The sequence below is a fragment of the Diadema antillarum genome, unplaced genomic scaffold (assembly GCF_040938485.1).
Source record: "Diadema antillarum isolate AM-2024a unplaced genomic scaffold, OU_Dant_1.0 seq00000776_RagTag, whole genome shotgun sequence".
In the NCBI taxonomy this organism is placed as follows: domain Eukaryota; kingdom Metazoa; phylum Echinodermata; class Echinoidea; order Diadematoida; family Diadematidae; genus Diadema; species Diadema antillarum.
Genome location: NW_027271665.1, coordinates 1,141,882 through 1,159,619, shown reverse-complemented (window position 1 = coordinate 1,159,619; position 17,738 = coordinate 1,141,882). Strand labels below are relative to the sequence as shown.

The following is a 17,738-nucleotide window of genomic DNA, read 5'->3' as shown; positions in this document are numbered from 1 at the left end:
TTGCCCCAGACTAAAGAATCTGAGTGGTTGCTTGTATACACCCACTGCATATTAAGAGAACATAGTAAAGGCTTGTGTTGTATCTGTTTTAAGTTGTTGGCACACTTTACAGAGGTTGACATCAACAGACAGTTAAACAAATATTGTCACTGTGTGCACTGGTGATAATCCCCTATCATACCCACTATTAAAACTCTGGTTGTCTGGCAAGACCACAGCAGAACATGTTTGTTTCACTAATTGCTCTTGATACAGAACATGCATACTGTAGCTTTAACCCGTTGAGGACGAGTGACTGTCCCCGAGTATACTCGGGCAGGTGTCTGTGGGAAATGCGTGTTGTAGCAAAATCAGTCCATCCTCAATGGGTTAAGGCTATTTAAAGTCACTTGCTACTATTAAGGCAAAAGCTTCTTCATCATTAGGGTATTATGAGAAGTTAGTGTAGTTGTTATCATTTTTGTCAATTTTGACAGAGTCAATGCATCCTGTGCTATTAGGACAGATAGGTCCTTTGTAGCATTGTGTTTTTATAAATAGCAAAGGCACAAACTTGTATATATGCCAAACCTCACCAAACTGTGTCCAAACATCATTTCTACAGTCATGTCCAACTATGGCTAGGAAGTCAAATAATGATATTTGCTCATGTGTAGGAGCAATTCCAAGAACGAATTTGCCTAAATTTCCTCTTATGTGTAGTCTTTTGCTCTTTCTTCAGAAGTTTTTGCTAATAAATTGTTTCAAATCATTCGTTTTTACCTCACGTGCAGATGAACCACTAAACAGAGATGCTTCTTACTAGTGATGGCGCATCACAAAATCAACAAAAAGTCGCACACACTGATCTTGTGTGAGGACTGAAAAGAGGTGAAATGGGTCAACCTACCCAAATTTGAATTTTTCATATTTTCTGAAAGAGCAAGTCTTCTTCAACATTATGCTATAATTTGGGGTCATAAAACGAAGAGGAAAGTGTGTTTTTAGCAGTTTCTAACAGCTAGCATGGCTTGGTAAAGAATTTTAAAGTGCTTGAATAGACCTTGTACTTCAGAGCCTCTTTTCTCAGTTCACACTTTTCCGGAGTGTGTGCTTTCTTACAATATCTAGGTAGGTTAGGAGCGTCCATTTTAATTGAGTTATACATCATATCAAAGCCTAAAGTCTGCTCTTTCAGAATGTGATCTTAATTGAAAATTCATGTCTGGCAACTTTTTGTTGGTTTTGAGATGCAGGGTCTCTTTTGGTGTACACTTTGAATCTTTGCTTTAACTGCGCTAACCTGAGACCTTCAAAGAGCATGCTCTTTTCGATATGATGGACATACTTTCAATGACAAAAACAGAAACAAAAATCCCTGAGGATGAAATTGCTCCTGGCTGTGGGACTGTGAGGGAACAAAAGAAAAACAGGAAAGAAAAATATAAAAGGCAGAAAAAATAGATGATGGAGTTGTTTTTTTGGTAAGAGAGATGGAGGAATTAAGGGATGCGGAAGACACATGACTTCTTTTGCTGTAAATGACAAGTGTGGAAGCCATAGGGGGAAAAAATGTCAAAAACAAAGTGCATGCTCTTTTGAAGCACGCATACAAGTGGCTAGAATTTGCGGCACTCCAATTCGCACATTTGCTGACGCACTCTTGTTGTGCTACGGGTTGGAACGGTATGAAAACATGTGTGCGTTTGTGTGTGTGGGATGAGATTTCTGCTGCAGTAACCTTTTCTTGAACCCAGCCGAGCGTGGAGCTGGAGTTATCCCAAGACTCGAATGCTTCAGGGAGATGACGAAGGCAAGGCAAAATATCCATCTTGCCGTGAAGGAGGAGAGGGGTGGGGGATAGGTGAGATGATCCTATGGGACATGGGATACAGCGGAAACAAATATCCTTAAAGAAGAATGTGGTTAACACACTTTTACATGTATTGCATATGCCATTGTTGTTTGTTTCCTCCCATTTTTTTTCCTAATTTGAGGCAAACTTGAGTTAATCACCATAGCTTCTGGGTAATCACACTGATGCTGTGATGAATTGGTACCCCTGTTTGGTGCTCACTGCACAGCTCATGTCGGTTTACCTTTTAAACTTTCAGATGTGCTATCCTAGGGGACTATAGGCCCGTTCACACACAACGAAAATCGAAACTACAATCGCGATCCAAATTTCGATTTTTTACCGTTCATACAAGGGGAAAAATCGCACTTCGCAGCAAGGAAAGAACGATCAGTGGCCAAATTGCGCATGCGCGAAACTTGCATGACCGAAGACTGACCCCGCGGTCCCAATAATGTTGACGTTCACGCGCTACGAACGATGGGATTAAAAATCCCGATTTCCAAATCTCGATCACGCTCACACACACGACGCTTGGCAAAATAATCGTGATTTTTCTGAAAAATCGCACTAATAGTGCGAGTTGGATAGCGATTATTAGTGAGATTTTTCTGTCCTCACAGGAAAACATTTCGAAATTTTGATTGCAATAAGAAAATTGAGTTTTAAATCTCACTTTTTCCCTTGTGTGTGAACGGACCTACTGTTTCAGAAAGGGGGGAAAAAGTTGCCAAACAGAATAAGATATATATAGTTCTTTCTATATAGGCATCCCACACTGCTAGTGATGAAATTTGATCTAAAGGGGGTATCTCACTGAGCTGCTAATGTTTGCAAATGCAGGGAATTTTAGGTTGTGTAAAGGTTCATAAACAGCTGCAATCAAGTTTGCATTCTCGTAAACAGTTACATTGTACAATTAAATTTGCAAACAGTTTGCATTGGTGCAAACAGTTTTTCTTGTCACAGAATTTTGAATTTTGAAATTTTGAACATGTTGAACATGTTCAAATAAAATCCACTTTTTTTTTCTACCGAGTTCAAACTGTCAAAATTTGCTCGTATGTGAATTGTTATATATCTTACTGACAAAATGCAAATTGTTAGGCTAATGAAGTATTATCTAACCTCAGGTACTATATCCATCAACCCATTGAGAATGGACTGATTTTGCTACAACACGCATTTCCCATAGACACCTGCCCGAGTATACTCGGGACTCGTCCTCAACGGGTTAAGGCAATCAGATTGCTGGCACACCTTACTTCTCCCACACTCCCAGACCAGGAAGTGAAGAGTGTATCTGGCTCGTGTACATGTACTTATGCTAGACTTCCCACAATGCTTTGCCAGAGATAGCAATGTGGAGCATGATGCAGGATGCTGCAGCAGTTGGGGGGGGGGGGGGAGGGTATGGAACCACAGATGATCAGATTGCTGGCACACCTTACTTCTCCCACACTCCAAGTCCAGGAGGTGAAGAACGTAAACACACTCTGATGTCTATATGTTTGCATAGAATTCCTCAGTGTATTCAACAGATGTCATGCAAACACTTAAACACACATACAAAAATGTATGCCTGATATAAAAACAACAACAACAACAACAACAACAACAAAACTATTGGTCTTTCTGACACTTGCTCAATAATAGATGATATTACAATCCAAATTTCTTCAAAGATTCTGCAATATTTCTTTAATTTTTGGGTCTTGCTTACAAGTTCAGTAATTAGATTTTTTTTTCATATCTCAAAATTAAAAGGAACTCTGACAGACTTGGAATGTCCTTATGATATCTTCATTGCTTCCGGAAAATGTTGGTCGCAGCTCTCAAGAATTCTTTAGATTGTTGTTTTCTTGTTCTTTTTTCTTTGAGATAAATGTTTTGATAGTAGGGGTCTATTAACCTGTTGACGACAGGCTGATTTTGCTACAACACACATAATTTCCCATAGACACCTGCCCGAGTATATACGGGACTCGTCTTCAACGGGTTAAAGTGCTGGATGTTCTGTTGTAATGATGTAACCTTTGCTGAAATATAGAGCATTTATTGAGTACCAGTAGAGTTCAACAAACAATAATATTGAATATGATATGGCAAATGAGTTATAGATTTATCCATGTAGAACTAATTCTGTCAAGATTAACAGTGAGTGTGTTTTAATGACCTAAGGTTGACCAAAATGACATATGTGTTCACAAATGTAACACACTTTCTAGACATGAAGTCCAACCATTAGTTCGTTGAAGCACACTTCTGGAATGCTCAAGGTGATACAAAACACCGACCTTGCACCAACACCAGTCTCTCTCATCACCTTGCATCCAGCCATGCGCCGCCGCGGAAACGAGCGCATCACCTCTGCTTTCAGTACATCTCCCTGTCCTTGAACTTTAAAACAAAAACAAAACACACACACACATAAAGAAGAGACTGAACTTGTTTTCATGTGCAGAAATGGATTTACAAGATAAAACTCTTTCATCATTTTCCAATTGCTGGATGTTGTGTATCCACAGTCTTGGATTATCAAGTCTTAAGATTATAACTTTGGGGGATGTATGAGATACTGCTGAAATGTGATGTTCCTCTGTCTGTCTGCATTAACCCTTTAACACCCAAGAGGGTTTTTTGTTACATCTGGCTTAACTCACTGTTGGAAGCACTGGAGTTCCCATTGACATATCCCATAGACACCTGCCCGAGTATACTCGGGACTCGTCCTCAACAGGTTAAAAGTTGTTTTTCTGCTCTGAACAGTATCAGGCATATGCCTGGTGAGAAATGTATCCCTGGTTGCCTGGGTGAAACGCCACAGTATCCACAATTGAATCCTCATAGGAGAACAGACAGACAGACAGACAGACAGACAGACAGACACTCACACACACACACACACACACACACACACACACACACACACACACGTACAGACACTAAGTACAGCAGCATACAGTGATTTTTCAATAAGGATGGCTGCGGGAGATCCAGGTGCGTTAAAATCCCTGCAATGTAAGATCATAGCAGATGACTTTTGAAGGGGTTTTCCCCTCTGTTGCCAGCTATCTGCATTTCCTATGTTCTTATGTGACCCTGCATATCACACAACCCACTAAAATACGCCTCCATGGATTTTCCATGATGCCTGAAAAAGCGTGTGGGTGAACTCGGCTGATTTGGAGTTTTAGATGTTTTCTATCATATTCAAAGTTTCAAGGCGGGATAAGGTTAATTTCAAGTAGCATTTCCCCACAATTTGTATAGAGAATTTGTGTGTGTGTGTGTGTTTGTATGTTTGTTTTGTTTGTTTTTGGTTTTACAGATGTAGTATTAAAAGTTGGTTTTGTCCATGTTCCACTCATGAGATTTGTGTAAAGTATTCATACAAATCCCACAAAAAACCTTAAAAATAGCCAGGAGTAGCTTTGATATATTTACACAACACAATTAGAGAGTTGTAGAATGATATTTCTGAGTGTTAGTACCAATCATTAGGCTAAGATCTAGATACCGGTAGTCTGGACAATCTGGAAATATATTCATGTACTCCTTCCTCCACATCACCACAACGACAATTCTTCTCCTTCTTCCCACTTTGCAGAGAGCTGCAAGTACGAGCATGTGAGTGGTTCTACGCCCAGATCAGAGCCAGGTACAAGAGATTTGGCAGTGCCAAAGTGGTCCGCTCCCTCTACAAGCGGGATCGAGACAGAGGTAAGTTAAAGGCATTATTGACCATCTGCAGATGAAACAAAATCTGAGCCTTAGTGCTTCAGAATAGTTCTAAAATGTGAGATACAACCAATGTAGAAATTTGAATCAGTATAATTAATGTCAAGTACAAACAGGCCTATTGTTATATATACAGAAATGTGAACAATAGCTATGATGAAATTGTTTCAAGAACAAACCATTTACAGTTATGGTTTATTGAAAAGAAATAGTGATATCTTCTCATATTTTCGGCTTTATTGCGAAATATATATTTATATGGTAGGATGTTTTGTGATACAACTGACCCACATATATGCATCAAATACGATAATGCAAACATTTTTGAAATCACTGCTACCAATGTTAAACAGTACCTTTATGTTTGAAAAGGAAGAGAGTATTGAGTTCCCAAGCATCCATTCTAAGTGTACTTTATTTAGGGTTTATATTATACAAATAATGATTTTTTATGAGTGCAGTGGACAGAATATTTTTTTTTGTTCATTTCCATCTGAGATATTTCATGAGGAGGAAGATGAAACTAATGATCCATTCAACGAGGCGCAGCCTTGTCATTAATGGATCAATAATTTCATCTTTCTCCAACTGAACTTTAATGTTCATTGCACGAATGAAAAACATTCATTATTTGTTTTATGTAACACCTAAAAATAGATCCTTCTCATTCAATGTTTTATGAATTTCGAAACAAGAAGAGATTATGTGCGAGATCTGAGATCAAGAGAGTGCTGAACGCTGTACGCTAGCATGCTGTCTGGCAATATGCTGAAGAGTTTGTTTGCAAAAACCGATAAGTCCATTTTTAAAGATGTTGAGTTATGTTCCCTGTCATAAAGTACAAAATAATACCTTTTAAATGATATATTGGTCACTACATATAAAGGTACATTTTTGAAGTTATGGTCAAAAGGAACACAAATTTTCTTATCATTCTCTTTATTTTTCTTGACCTTTAATTGGAAATATCTCCATTTTGCAAATATCTCCATTGGGCAAATATGGACTTATCGGTTTTTGCAAACAAACTCTTCATGTGTGATCGCATGCACACTGCAACTGCAAGCGTTTTACGAACGTAGTGTAATAGGCTCTCGGCATGCAAGCAAATGGAACAAATCGCATGGATCCAAGATTGCACAGTAAGTGGAGCCACAATTGCACGAATGATGATGTAATAGTAAAATGGGACAAATGATCAATATCAAACAACCAACAAAATGACAAGAATCTGTTTCGGTGTTGTATAAATCATAATCATTGAAAAGGGAAGGACTGGGGTGGTGGGGATGGGAGAGAAGAGGTGGGGAGGGGGAAAAAGGTGGTAATCAAAAAGAAAATCAGAGAAGTTGTCAAAGACCTCCTGAGAATTTCTTGCTTTTAGATAACTTTAAGAGGCAGCAAGGTGGTATTTCTACTGTGGAGTCACCATGAGATAATAATTTTATAACCCTTTGTGTACTTGAGTGTCTTTTAGGAGGGGTAAAACCCTATAACATTGTACACACTGTTTAAAGTCCCTGGCACCAAAAGGGTTAATGAACTTGCCTCTCTGACAAGAATGAGAATGAAAGTGTACAAGTTTCCCCATATCCAATATCTGCTTTAGAGATAGTAGAGTTTAAGATTGTCACATCTCATAACATTCATGTTTTCATCTTCCCTGTGAGCATAATCCATCCCTCTGTACACAGCTTGAAGTCCAATATTGTTATTTGTGTGATAATTATGATAAACTTGCCCAGATTGTTTATGTAAGCGACATTTCATATCCATGACTTTATCTTTTTATCCTGAGCTTACACTCTTGTAGGTGCCATGAGCATCATTTTGTAGAAGTTTGAATTTCATTAGCAGCATTTGGCCATTTTCTAGAGTAAATCGGAAGGAAAACTCCCTCCAGGTATCATTTGCGCATGTACGCCATCCACCAACGACACACTTGTCCCCTTGGGGAATTGGGCTGGCATATATTGGTGAGCTGCTGGAATACAATATGGCTCCTCCACACCCCCATTCTGCCCTACGGATATAAGAGCAAGCATCACTGAGCTAGTCTGAGATTCCAGACTTTTTATCAAAGCAAATCTACACCTCCTACAACAAAAAATGATGTTGTATGAAGCAGATAAACCAGAAAATAGTAGGTGTGGTCCACAGGGCAGGGTTAAGAAAAAGATTCAGGAAGGATTAATACAATGTCGTTATATCATTATAGCAGTATGTGTGAATAAAGGCTCACAAAAAACTTTCCCACAAACAAAAAGGCAAATTCTGTGTGCCAAAAGGTAATGTCAATTTATACCTCTAAGGACTTGTAACCCGCTGAGGACGAGTCCTGAGTATCATACGGGGCAAGTGTCTATGGGAAATATGTGTTGTAGCAAAATCAAAAGAACTAACGCAAATGCATGCCTGAGTGCACCTTGATTTTCTGTTTAAAATATATTTTTGTTTGTGATATAGTGTGAATGAAAAAGGAAGAAAAAAGTATGATTGCTGTTCACCATTGCATATGACAGGAACAGCTATAACATGCATGAGACTGCAATCATGGAAATTACATACATAAAGGCATTTTGCACAGAGATTTCCATATCTGCAGCGGACGTGAAAGTGGTGTAGCGTAAAAGGTTAACAAGCAGGTAGCACTTAACATTTCACATGGATGAATTGTTGGATCCATTACTGGCACAGGGCCATCAAAATCTGTATGTACATGACTTTAGATGATGGTTGATATTTGGAGGAAAAGTGTGTGTGTGTGTGTGTGGGGGGGGGGGGGGGGGAGGGGGGATAGAAAGCCAGCCCAGGAGTAGGGGAAAGGGGTATTTCATGTGGATGGATAAAAATGTCCTATTTTGATATTTGAATGAGGTTCATGCTTTACAGTTCACTTTGACCTTATTAGTCTTTGTTACTTGAAATGCAGGAGTTTGCAATATTTCCATTGAGTTCCATGTTCAAAGGCAAGTTTTGGGGATTGATCTATGCTTTGAAGGGTGCAGATATCTCTGTGAAATTTGTTAGATACTTGTCTCTGGTTTGATTTCTTTGTTTTTTGTTTTAATCCTCAAGGAAGAGTATGTTCTTCCCACTTTTGTCTGTTGCGATGGGTTTTCGTAGTGGGTCTGTATCCATTTTCGTGTGCGTGCAAACAAAGTGTAATCTTCCTTGTCCCTCTGGGCAGCCATTTCTGTCAAAGGGTCTGTAAATGGAGGCTATGATAAAAAGGTGACAAGCCAACATCACTTGACAGTGTACATCAGTAGTGTGCCTCAAACCTCCTTGGGCTGAGCCTAGAGTGAGGTGGTGTGAGGATTGCTTTATTCTTGCCTCACCTCCACCTCAACGTTGCATTGGCCGTGCACACACACACACACACACACACACACACACACACACACACACACACACACACACACACACACATAGCTTGTAAATGTAACACATGGAAGGGATACATGGAGGGGAAGGGAAGGGGAGAGGATAGTTTGAGGGGATAGGTAGAGGGTGATTGAGCAGATAGCACGGGTGTCCTACATCATCTAGAGGCAAGGGGCAAATTATCCAAAGCTACTCGTACATGTACTTCATTCGTCTTCTTCCATGGGACTGAGAATGTTCTATTTGGGTGCCACCTTTGTCAAATGCAATGAGCACACTAAGGATTAGTGTATGTGTGAATACACTGGTGGTGGTGGGGGGCAGTCTGGATGAAGTCTGTTTTGCTGCACTTATTGGGGACCCCTTTCAGGGAGAAATCACAGGACAAAACCCAATCAGAAGTTGTCATGCTACATGTATTTGGGATTTCTTTTTCTTCTTTTCTATTTTGTTTTAGTTATGCAACTGTACAGCCCTTGTCATACTGTCGAGAAACATTGGTTTACATTTTGATGTAATTTTATTTGTTTTGTGCATTAACATATCAATGTAAAATGTCAAATGATGTATATGTGCTATCGATACATGATTTTGACAAAGAGTATGAAGTGTAATCATTTATCTATTGGGGACGAGTCCTGAGTAGACTCGTGCAGGGGTCTAGGGGAAATGTGCGTTGTGGCAAAATCAGCCCGTCCTCAATGCGTTAATGATTGCTTGTAAAATCTCAACCTGTACATTTATAGAACAGATAATTATTGTGTTATCTTGGAGAGATAAAGTCACAAAATTGCAAGAGACAGTCATCCTCCGTAACCAGTAGAATCAATGATGGCTCTGGAAACAATAAAATGATATATATTTCAAATGCAAGCTAAATGGAATTACAGATTTCATGATGCTTATCATTCAACCCATTATAGATTAGTCCCAAGTATACTAGGGCAGGTGTCTATAGGAAATGTGCAGTGTAACAAAATCAGCTTGTTCTCAATGGGTTAAAACAAGTGTTGGGATGTGTTGTGCAGCAATGAAAATTAGAGGTAAATGCACTTGTTTGGTGAGTGAGGAATCATTTGTCCTACAAAAATCTGTGAGTTAATATGGAGGAGAGGTAGATGACATGATTAATTATCTTCCTCTCTCTGTGCTTCTTCTTCTTCTTCTTCTTCTTCTTCTTCTTCCTCTTCATTTCCAGGGAGTGGCTCTGAAGATGAGGACAGTCAGAACAGCGATTCCGGGGTGGACAGACAGCGCAGTCCCACGTCATTCGGCTCTGGGTTTGATCTCTCCTCCCTCATCCACGGCCCTCGTAGCGACCAGGAGACCAACACCGGTCAGTGTGGCATTTCACTTTCCACCCCCACTATTCCATGCCTTGCCTCTGTGCATCTTCTTTTCTCTTCTCTCATCATTTTTCACATTTATACAGATATAGATCTTCAGCAGAAAGTGCATTGTTACAGTGCAAAGGCATTTATGGATCTCAACATAAACTGTAAGAGCATGCTTACTCTTGAATACCTTAAGAACATTTGAAGAGTTTGTTCGCAAAAACCGATGTCCATATTTGCCAAATGGAGATATTTGTGATTAAAGGTCAAGAAAAATGAAGAGAATAATAAGAAAATTTTTGCTTCTTTTGACCATAACTTCGAAAATGTACCTTTATATGTAGTGACCAATATATCATTTAAAAGGTATTATTTTGTACTTTATGACAGAGACCGTACTCCAAAATCTTCAAAAATGGACTTATTGTTTTTTTGCGAACAAACTCTTCATTTGTCCTTGCAACGTCAGTCAGTGTTCACTGCAGAAAGCATTCAATTTCACACCCTTTGTGAAAATCAAATTCTCTCACATCTTCCTTAAATTGCCTGCACTAATTTCTCTTCATTTTAACCTGCTCCTCCCGCAATTCTCTGAGAGCCTTCAGTGCCCCGAAAAGGGAATTGTTTTTCCCGTCAACAAAGAATGGACAAGTTGGTATTATCATCCTGTGCAAAAGCCTTCAATTGGTGCATGTTTCCCCTTTCCACTGTCAACTGCATGTACCATTGAACAAAGCAAAATATTGATCACATACGAGATATGAATGGAGTGTGCCCTGATGGGCTTGCAAACTCTTTTGTTATACACAATAAGGTCATTCGAATGGGGTCAGGGAAAGTCAAAATCTAGTGAGCTCAGTCCCGATTGTTATGCATGTCTTCATTAAAGTTTTATAGCAAAGCAACATGTTGGAAAAAGGTAAGTCAGATGAAAATACAAGTAATTTTGATACAGAAAAGAATATATGTATTGCTGGAAGAAACTCTAATCTTTTGATCAAAGTCATTTTTTCTGGTCAGCATGACACAAATAAACTTGAATTTAGGCTATGAATGCAGACACTCTTGTCTACATTGTGTGAAACTGGTATACCAGGTTCCCATATACATGTATGAATAGCTGCTACCTAGTATACCACATTCTAATAGGGAATGGGTTAAGCCTAGTCTGTGTTTCTCTTGGCTGTTTTATTCTTTAAATGCAATAATTCCTTCTCTGCTGTCAAAGTATCTTCTATTTCATTTACTTGTTGGACTCAGTTTTCTTGTGTGTCTTTGAGTAAGCATTACAGGGGATCATACTCGCACGCGCGCATGGAAAAAAAGAATGCATTATACATATGAAAGAACACAGTTTTTTCCCCTTTGTTTTATGTGAAAAAAAAATCATATTTGTAACTGCTCGTGAAGGCTGAAGCAGGATAGATCTTGTGTTTGTTAAATCGCTGTTTTCATCTTTCTAGATGCAGGCTTTCATCATCTTTGAAAAGGAAAAAAGAAAATACAAATTGACCTTCAAAGATAAGATCTAGAAATGACTCTTCCGTCTGTTTCCCAATGCAGAAATAAGGATGCAACTTCGAACAAAATATTTGTTTCCCAGCCTTCGGGCATTTTATGCGACGTTGATGACAGCATCTTCTTAAATGAGCAAAACATGTTGGAAGCCGGAGAGGTAGAATTGTCATGAATGTTTCTCCACATGTCTCCACAAACATTCCACTAAGAAAGGAAGTTTTTGCATTTTTTCCAGATCCATTCTCATTCTGCAAATTGAAACTGACATTCGTCTGAAGGTCAATACTTCTGCCTGAAATCCCATAAATTTGCTTTAAAAAAAATATTTTGACTGTTTGAAGAAAAAATTGTATGTATATTGAGATATATAAATGCAGAAATATGCAGAAAGGAATGGCTGAATATCACATTTCATATAGAGTAGCCTTGATAAGAAAGAAAGAAAATGAAACATGACAAAACCGAGCTATCAAAAAGACACCCTTTACTCGACGATGTACGCCTTTGTGAGGAATCATATTCAGAAATTTAGACGCTTCAGCAGAATGTGCCCTATGTTTCGTAATGGTGCCGATAAAGGTGACGGTACAATGTCCATGACATTCATCAACCATTGATCAAACAAGTGCCCATATGTCTAGGACATTTGGCATTCTAGAGTAAATGTCATTTCGAATGCACACTTTCAGGAAATCACCAGGAAATGATGTAGAACTCTACTTGTTTACCATATGACAGTATTCAGTTAAGAAATAGAACAAACATAGTATATAGATGCAGAGATAAGAAGTGATAATGTTGCTTATCATCCAAATTTTGGTAACCAAATTTCTCACGTATGTTTTTCTAATATCAGAAAAGCGTCATACAGAACCTAGATACCCGTTACAACCTACTTTAATATATGTCAGTGCACATTTTGGTCATGTACATTTTTTTTTTTATACTGATATCTGGTTTTAAAAAATTGTGAAGAACCTGACAAAATAACATTCACAAATGAATGCCACAAATTGGCAACTTTGCGATAGTGTGCTTTTGTTGCGTTTGTCCCACAACCCAGAATTGGCAGCCCCATGGAAGAAATTTGCCGAGACGGATTTTTTTTCTTTCGATAGTGATACCATTGTTGTCAAGAGTAACCCCTCTGTGGACAGAAATCCTAACTAATTCTGACAGCTTCCCCACCCCTTCTCCATCAACAAACTCTTATCTTTAATTACTGGTTTAGGCGGATCATTATTTTTGCTCGTGGAGAGAGACCCTGTGTGCTAACATAAGGGTTCAGAAATCTAAAGAGAAAGGGTGAGAAAGAATAGATGGGGGAGGGAGGGAGAAATGGATTGAAACAGAGCGAGAAAAATAGCTATTAACCCATTGAGGCTGGGCTGATTTTGCTACAACATGCATTTCCCATAAACACCTGCCCGAGTATACTTGGGACTCAGCTTCAACAGGTTAAGCTGAAATAAATTTTTTTGCTTTATTAGCGTCATGATTTTGACAGAAAAGCAAATGCAAAGCCTTCTTTGTTAGAGTTTCTACACATAATTGTAGTTTCTCTGCCACTCTTACATGTTTAACTACATACATGTAGAAGATGCACATAGCAAAGATTATGGTACCATTTCAAGTTGAAGATGCAGTTGGTGTTTATATGTGGGCAAAAAGTGTTTTTAAAGATGAGTTTAAGCAGAGTTTTATATATCATATCACTTTAACCCGCTGAGGACGGACTGATTTGTTATAACACACACTTCTCATAGACACCTGCCTGAGTATTCTCGGTACTCATCTTCAACGGCTTAACCCGTTGAGGACGAGTTTCGAGTATACTCAGGCAAGTGTCTATTGGAAGTGCCTGTTGTAGCAAAATCAGTCTGTCCTCAATGGGTTTTTTCATTCATTCATTTATTTTTCATTTCCAACAAAAACATATAAATATATTACAAAAATTGAATACAGTGCATAAATTTCATCATACAAAGTAAAGGATAAATTTACAGAAAACTTGTAGGTATAGGAAAATGTTGGAAATGGGGAGGAATGCTAAAAAGCTGAGCTTGTAGGCTGCATTCCCCCCACACGTAATACAAGAAATTATATGATCGATAGACTGATAAGCATTGAAAATGGATGAAACAAAGAAACTAAGACAAAAAGACCTATAACCTCCCCTCTCCATGAATCTTCCACCCCTCTCCATGAATCTTCACACATTCACATACAGAACACACACCGCACCTACGCATGTGTACAGTAAAAGTGTGAACCTTACATTGGGGGGCTGGGATGGGAAGGTCCCATTGATTTATACATCCCTTGATTGGATTACTGGTCCCCCTTAGCAGATGGGCTAGCTGTAGGGGTCTGTGCTACATCCTCTCAATGAAATCAGTTTCACAGGATACATGTTTGAAATCAATAGGTCAAGAGACCAGAATGGGGAGCAATGGTGTTCATGGGTGGGCATTCTGTATCCTGCTGTGTATATTAAAAGTATAATTATGTCACCTTTATGTGCGTCGGCGTATTTGCGGGCTTTTGTGTATGTAAACATGACAAGAGTGTGCATTTTTGTGTGTTTGTGTGTGTATGTTTGTTTTTTTCTTAGGTCACAATGTGTACCTCGTAGGTGTGTGCTTGCACGTATAATGTATACTCTTGACAGTATATCTATGTGTCACAGCACATAATGTACATATTAACTCTTTATGTGCCACGTACATTCGCATGCCGGACTCGGTCGATGTTGTGCCAAGTTCGCATATTCTGTTCAAACGCATTAACCAACACAAACCGATTGATAAATTGCCAAATGCCACAGTACAAGGAAAGCATTTCTCACATTTCCATGCCTCCCACATGTAGCTTGCATTTTACGTGGTGACTGACTATCGAATGGTGTTCCTTAATGGATTTCCTAGTAAATTCTAAGGTTCTGTCACTGTTTTGTGTGCAAAAGTCATGCCTCTATACAATAATGTAGCTACTGGTCATTTGACAGAAAAAAAATCATAGATTATCATATAATCTACATCAAATCAAAGCTTGGCATCTTCTCTACAAGTTTGCTCATTACATGTCCAGCGTGACAAAAATCTGTAAGAGTTACAAGTACATAGATTTGAAAGGCAGAATGTTTTCCCAAAGCATGACTATATACAATTGTACATTGCTGTCTCAGAATAATGTGGCACACAGGGGGTTTACACCATGGCACATAAAGAATTAAAATGTATGATGTATCTGCTACTGTGTATGTGTATGTGCATTTGGATGTGAGCATCACAGTGCTTGCAAACATGTGTGTGTGTGTGTGTATGTGTGTATGTACTGTATGTGTGACTGCGTGAACCATTTTGTGCGGAAAGATGAAACAGTGGTTGGTGTATTGCTCCCTGAAGTTTCTGGCTTGAATGTGCAGCATATACTTTTACACTAGTATTCTCCCCCATGCATGTACAAATGTAGGCACTGTTTGGGAGAAGAGTTGAATATGGGATGCTTTTCATCATAATTTCAAGAATATTGTAAATCATGTAACAAGGGAGGTGTCCCTGGAAAGAATTAAATTTTGCTTTTTTTGATAATGGACTTTAATACTTTAATAGATAATATAAAAATTGTGCTTAACCTGGTTTGGGATTACACTTTTCAAATACAGTAGTTGCAGCACCACTGAAGAGCTCATAAAGAAATATATCTGTGGATAGTTTCCGTTTCGGTCCAAGCTTTCCGATGGTTCCAAATAATCTCTCCCGATTTGGATGACCCTTTTCAGGGAATTGGGAAACCATTCAATAACAGATCGCCTGCGTCCGTATACGTTCACATGTGGGGAAACGCAAATTGGATAATTTCTGTTGCCAGAGCAGCGCCGTCCACCAGATTTGCGGGAGTAATTTCGCGGCCGCGCTCGCCCCCTCCGATAAAGATGCGCTCTCGGTGATAGCAAACCACCTGTGCGCGGGAGGGAAATTAGCCAATTACGAGAGAGGGTGCAAAGCCCTACAAACAGTGTCATCAGTATTCGCTGAGGCAGAGAAGGATGTATGCTTTGTCAGAGAGAAAGAGATAGATGGGTATAGTGAGTGTGAGAGAGAAAGATAAATAGAAGTAGATAGAAAGAGAGAGATAGATAGATAGATAGAGAGAGAGAGAGGGAATAGTTGATAGGAGATGAAATGAAAATGTCAGGTTTGGGAACTAGCTGTGCATCTTCTTGGCCTCATTCCCAACAGACTTTTCTGAAGGTCAGGAGAAATAGGGAATATGTTTAACCCATTCTGTGCCCAAGCCTCTGAACACCATATAAAGTGCTATGGGGTTTCTATGTCAGTTTGAAAGCAAAGCACACACACGTGTACGGTTAATATTAATTTCCTCTATCATGTTTATTCTGATTCAAACAGGGTCATTTTCTTGAAAACCCAACTCATAGAATTTTATCTGTACAATACTGGGTATTCTTTGGACCATGATTGAGATTTGATGGTTTCGAGGTTTGGCCTAATTTTGTTTAAGATTGTAGCAGAGAAAGACATGTTTTGCTTATTTTGATTGCCTGTGAGAAAGGCTAATTTGTAAATTGGCAGATTTTATGTAAAACATATTGAACGTATCCATGTAAGACTCTCAGCTATATACATTGTACATCACATTTGGAAGGGGGGAAGGGTTGGGTACTAGATACTGCAAATGAAACTTTTGCATTACAATGTACATACAAAACAACAACAAAAAGTGCACCGTTCCATATATTTTGTGGTCTTAATGAAGAAATGATGACTTCCTTGAAAAGTAATTAATTGAGGCACAAGAATGTATTTCAGCTGATGAACTTGGAAATATTTCTCAAACTTTCATTGACAGATGAATTTGGAGACATTTCTCAAACTTTCATTGGCAGTCGTGTCACAAGAGTGATTTTAAACTTTGTTCCAGGTTGGTTTATTCTGACACAATGACCTGGCAGCTGTTATAATAGAAAAGAAAAAAAAGAGATAGATGTATACAAGATATCATGCCAGGGAAATCAGCTGCCATGAATAGTGGCTTACACCTCATTTGCAAAGGATATTGCTAAGTGTAGGTTATGTTAATGACATATCACACCAAAATTGAACGTGGCGATTTGAAAAGATGTGGTTATATATGTGTGTGTGTTTGAGTGTGTTTGTGTGCTGTGAAATTTAGCTGCACTTGATAATTCTAATGATTTCTGATTATACTATTGTGATAATTTGTCTTGACTTGGAGATGCTGTACAGATGCTGCAAGCTTTCGATGGAAAAAATAGCAAAAAAAAAAAACCCCAAAAATAAATGAATAAAAAAAAATGAAGAAGTTGCAATTGTAACATTGATGAACTGTGAACTGTGAATTGCATTTGATGACTTTTCCAACAAAATGATACTGCTATTTGCCGAAAAACTAGCTAGGAATTTGAGAGTAGGCCTTTCATGCTTGTTCAAGATTGCCTGTGTCTTCTGTCAACGTGACCCAAAAATTTGACAGAGAGTGGCTAGGGTAATCCCCGTGATATAATACATACGATTCCGTAATTGGATTGCCGGTCACCTCGCTACAACATTCCCTCATGAATGAAACCAGTGATGAATTCCTTCCTGTGTCGTCTTTATGAGTCGTCTGCGTTGCCTGTCCAAAGATGGGTCACGTGTGTCTGTTTTGTGTACCGACACATGTGTGTATGTCTGTGTGTGTGTGTGTGTGTGTGTATGTGTGTGTGTGTGTGTGTGTGTGTGTGTGTATGTGTGTGTGTGTGTGTGTGTGTGTGTGTGTAGTGTGTGTGTGTGAGCATGGTGTTGCTGTTCTTGAGCATGTTGTCATCCTTGTGCACTGTGATCTACTAGAAGAAGTGTCTAGAACAGTAATTATATGTGTGTGCATCTGTATCGGGG

The 17,738-nt window shown here is 38.9% G+C and overlaps 1 protein-coding gene across 1 annotated transcript in view; it reads left to right on the top strand.

The window, feature by feature from the left end:
* LOC139738967 (uncharacterized) overlaps positions 1-17,738 on the top strand; it is a 133,346-nt gene that overhangs the window by 92,309 nt on the left and 23,299 nt on the right. The window contains exons 5-6 of the mRNA XM_071649584.1: positions 5,445-5,557; positions 10,161-10,298. Coding sequence (XP_071505685.1) covers positions 5,445-5,557; positions 10,161-10,298 — 251 coding nt within the window. The remainder of the gene's footprint in view (positions 1-5,444; positions 5,558-10,160; positions 10,299-17,738) is intronic.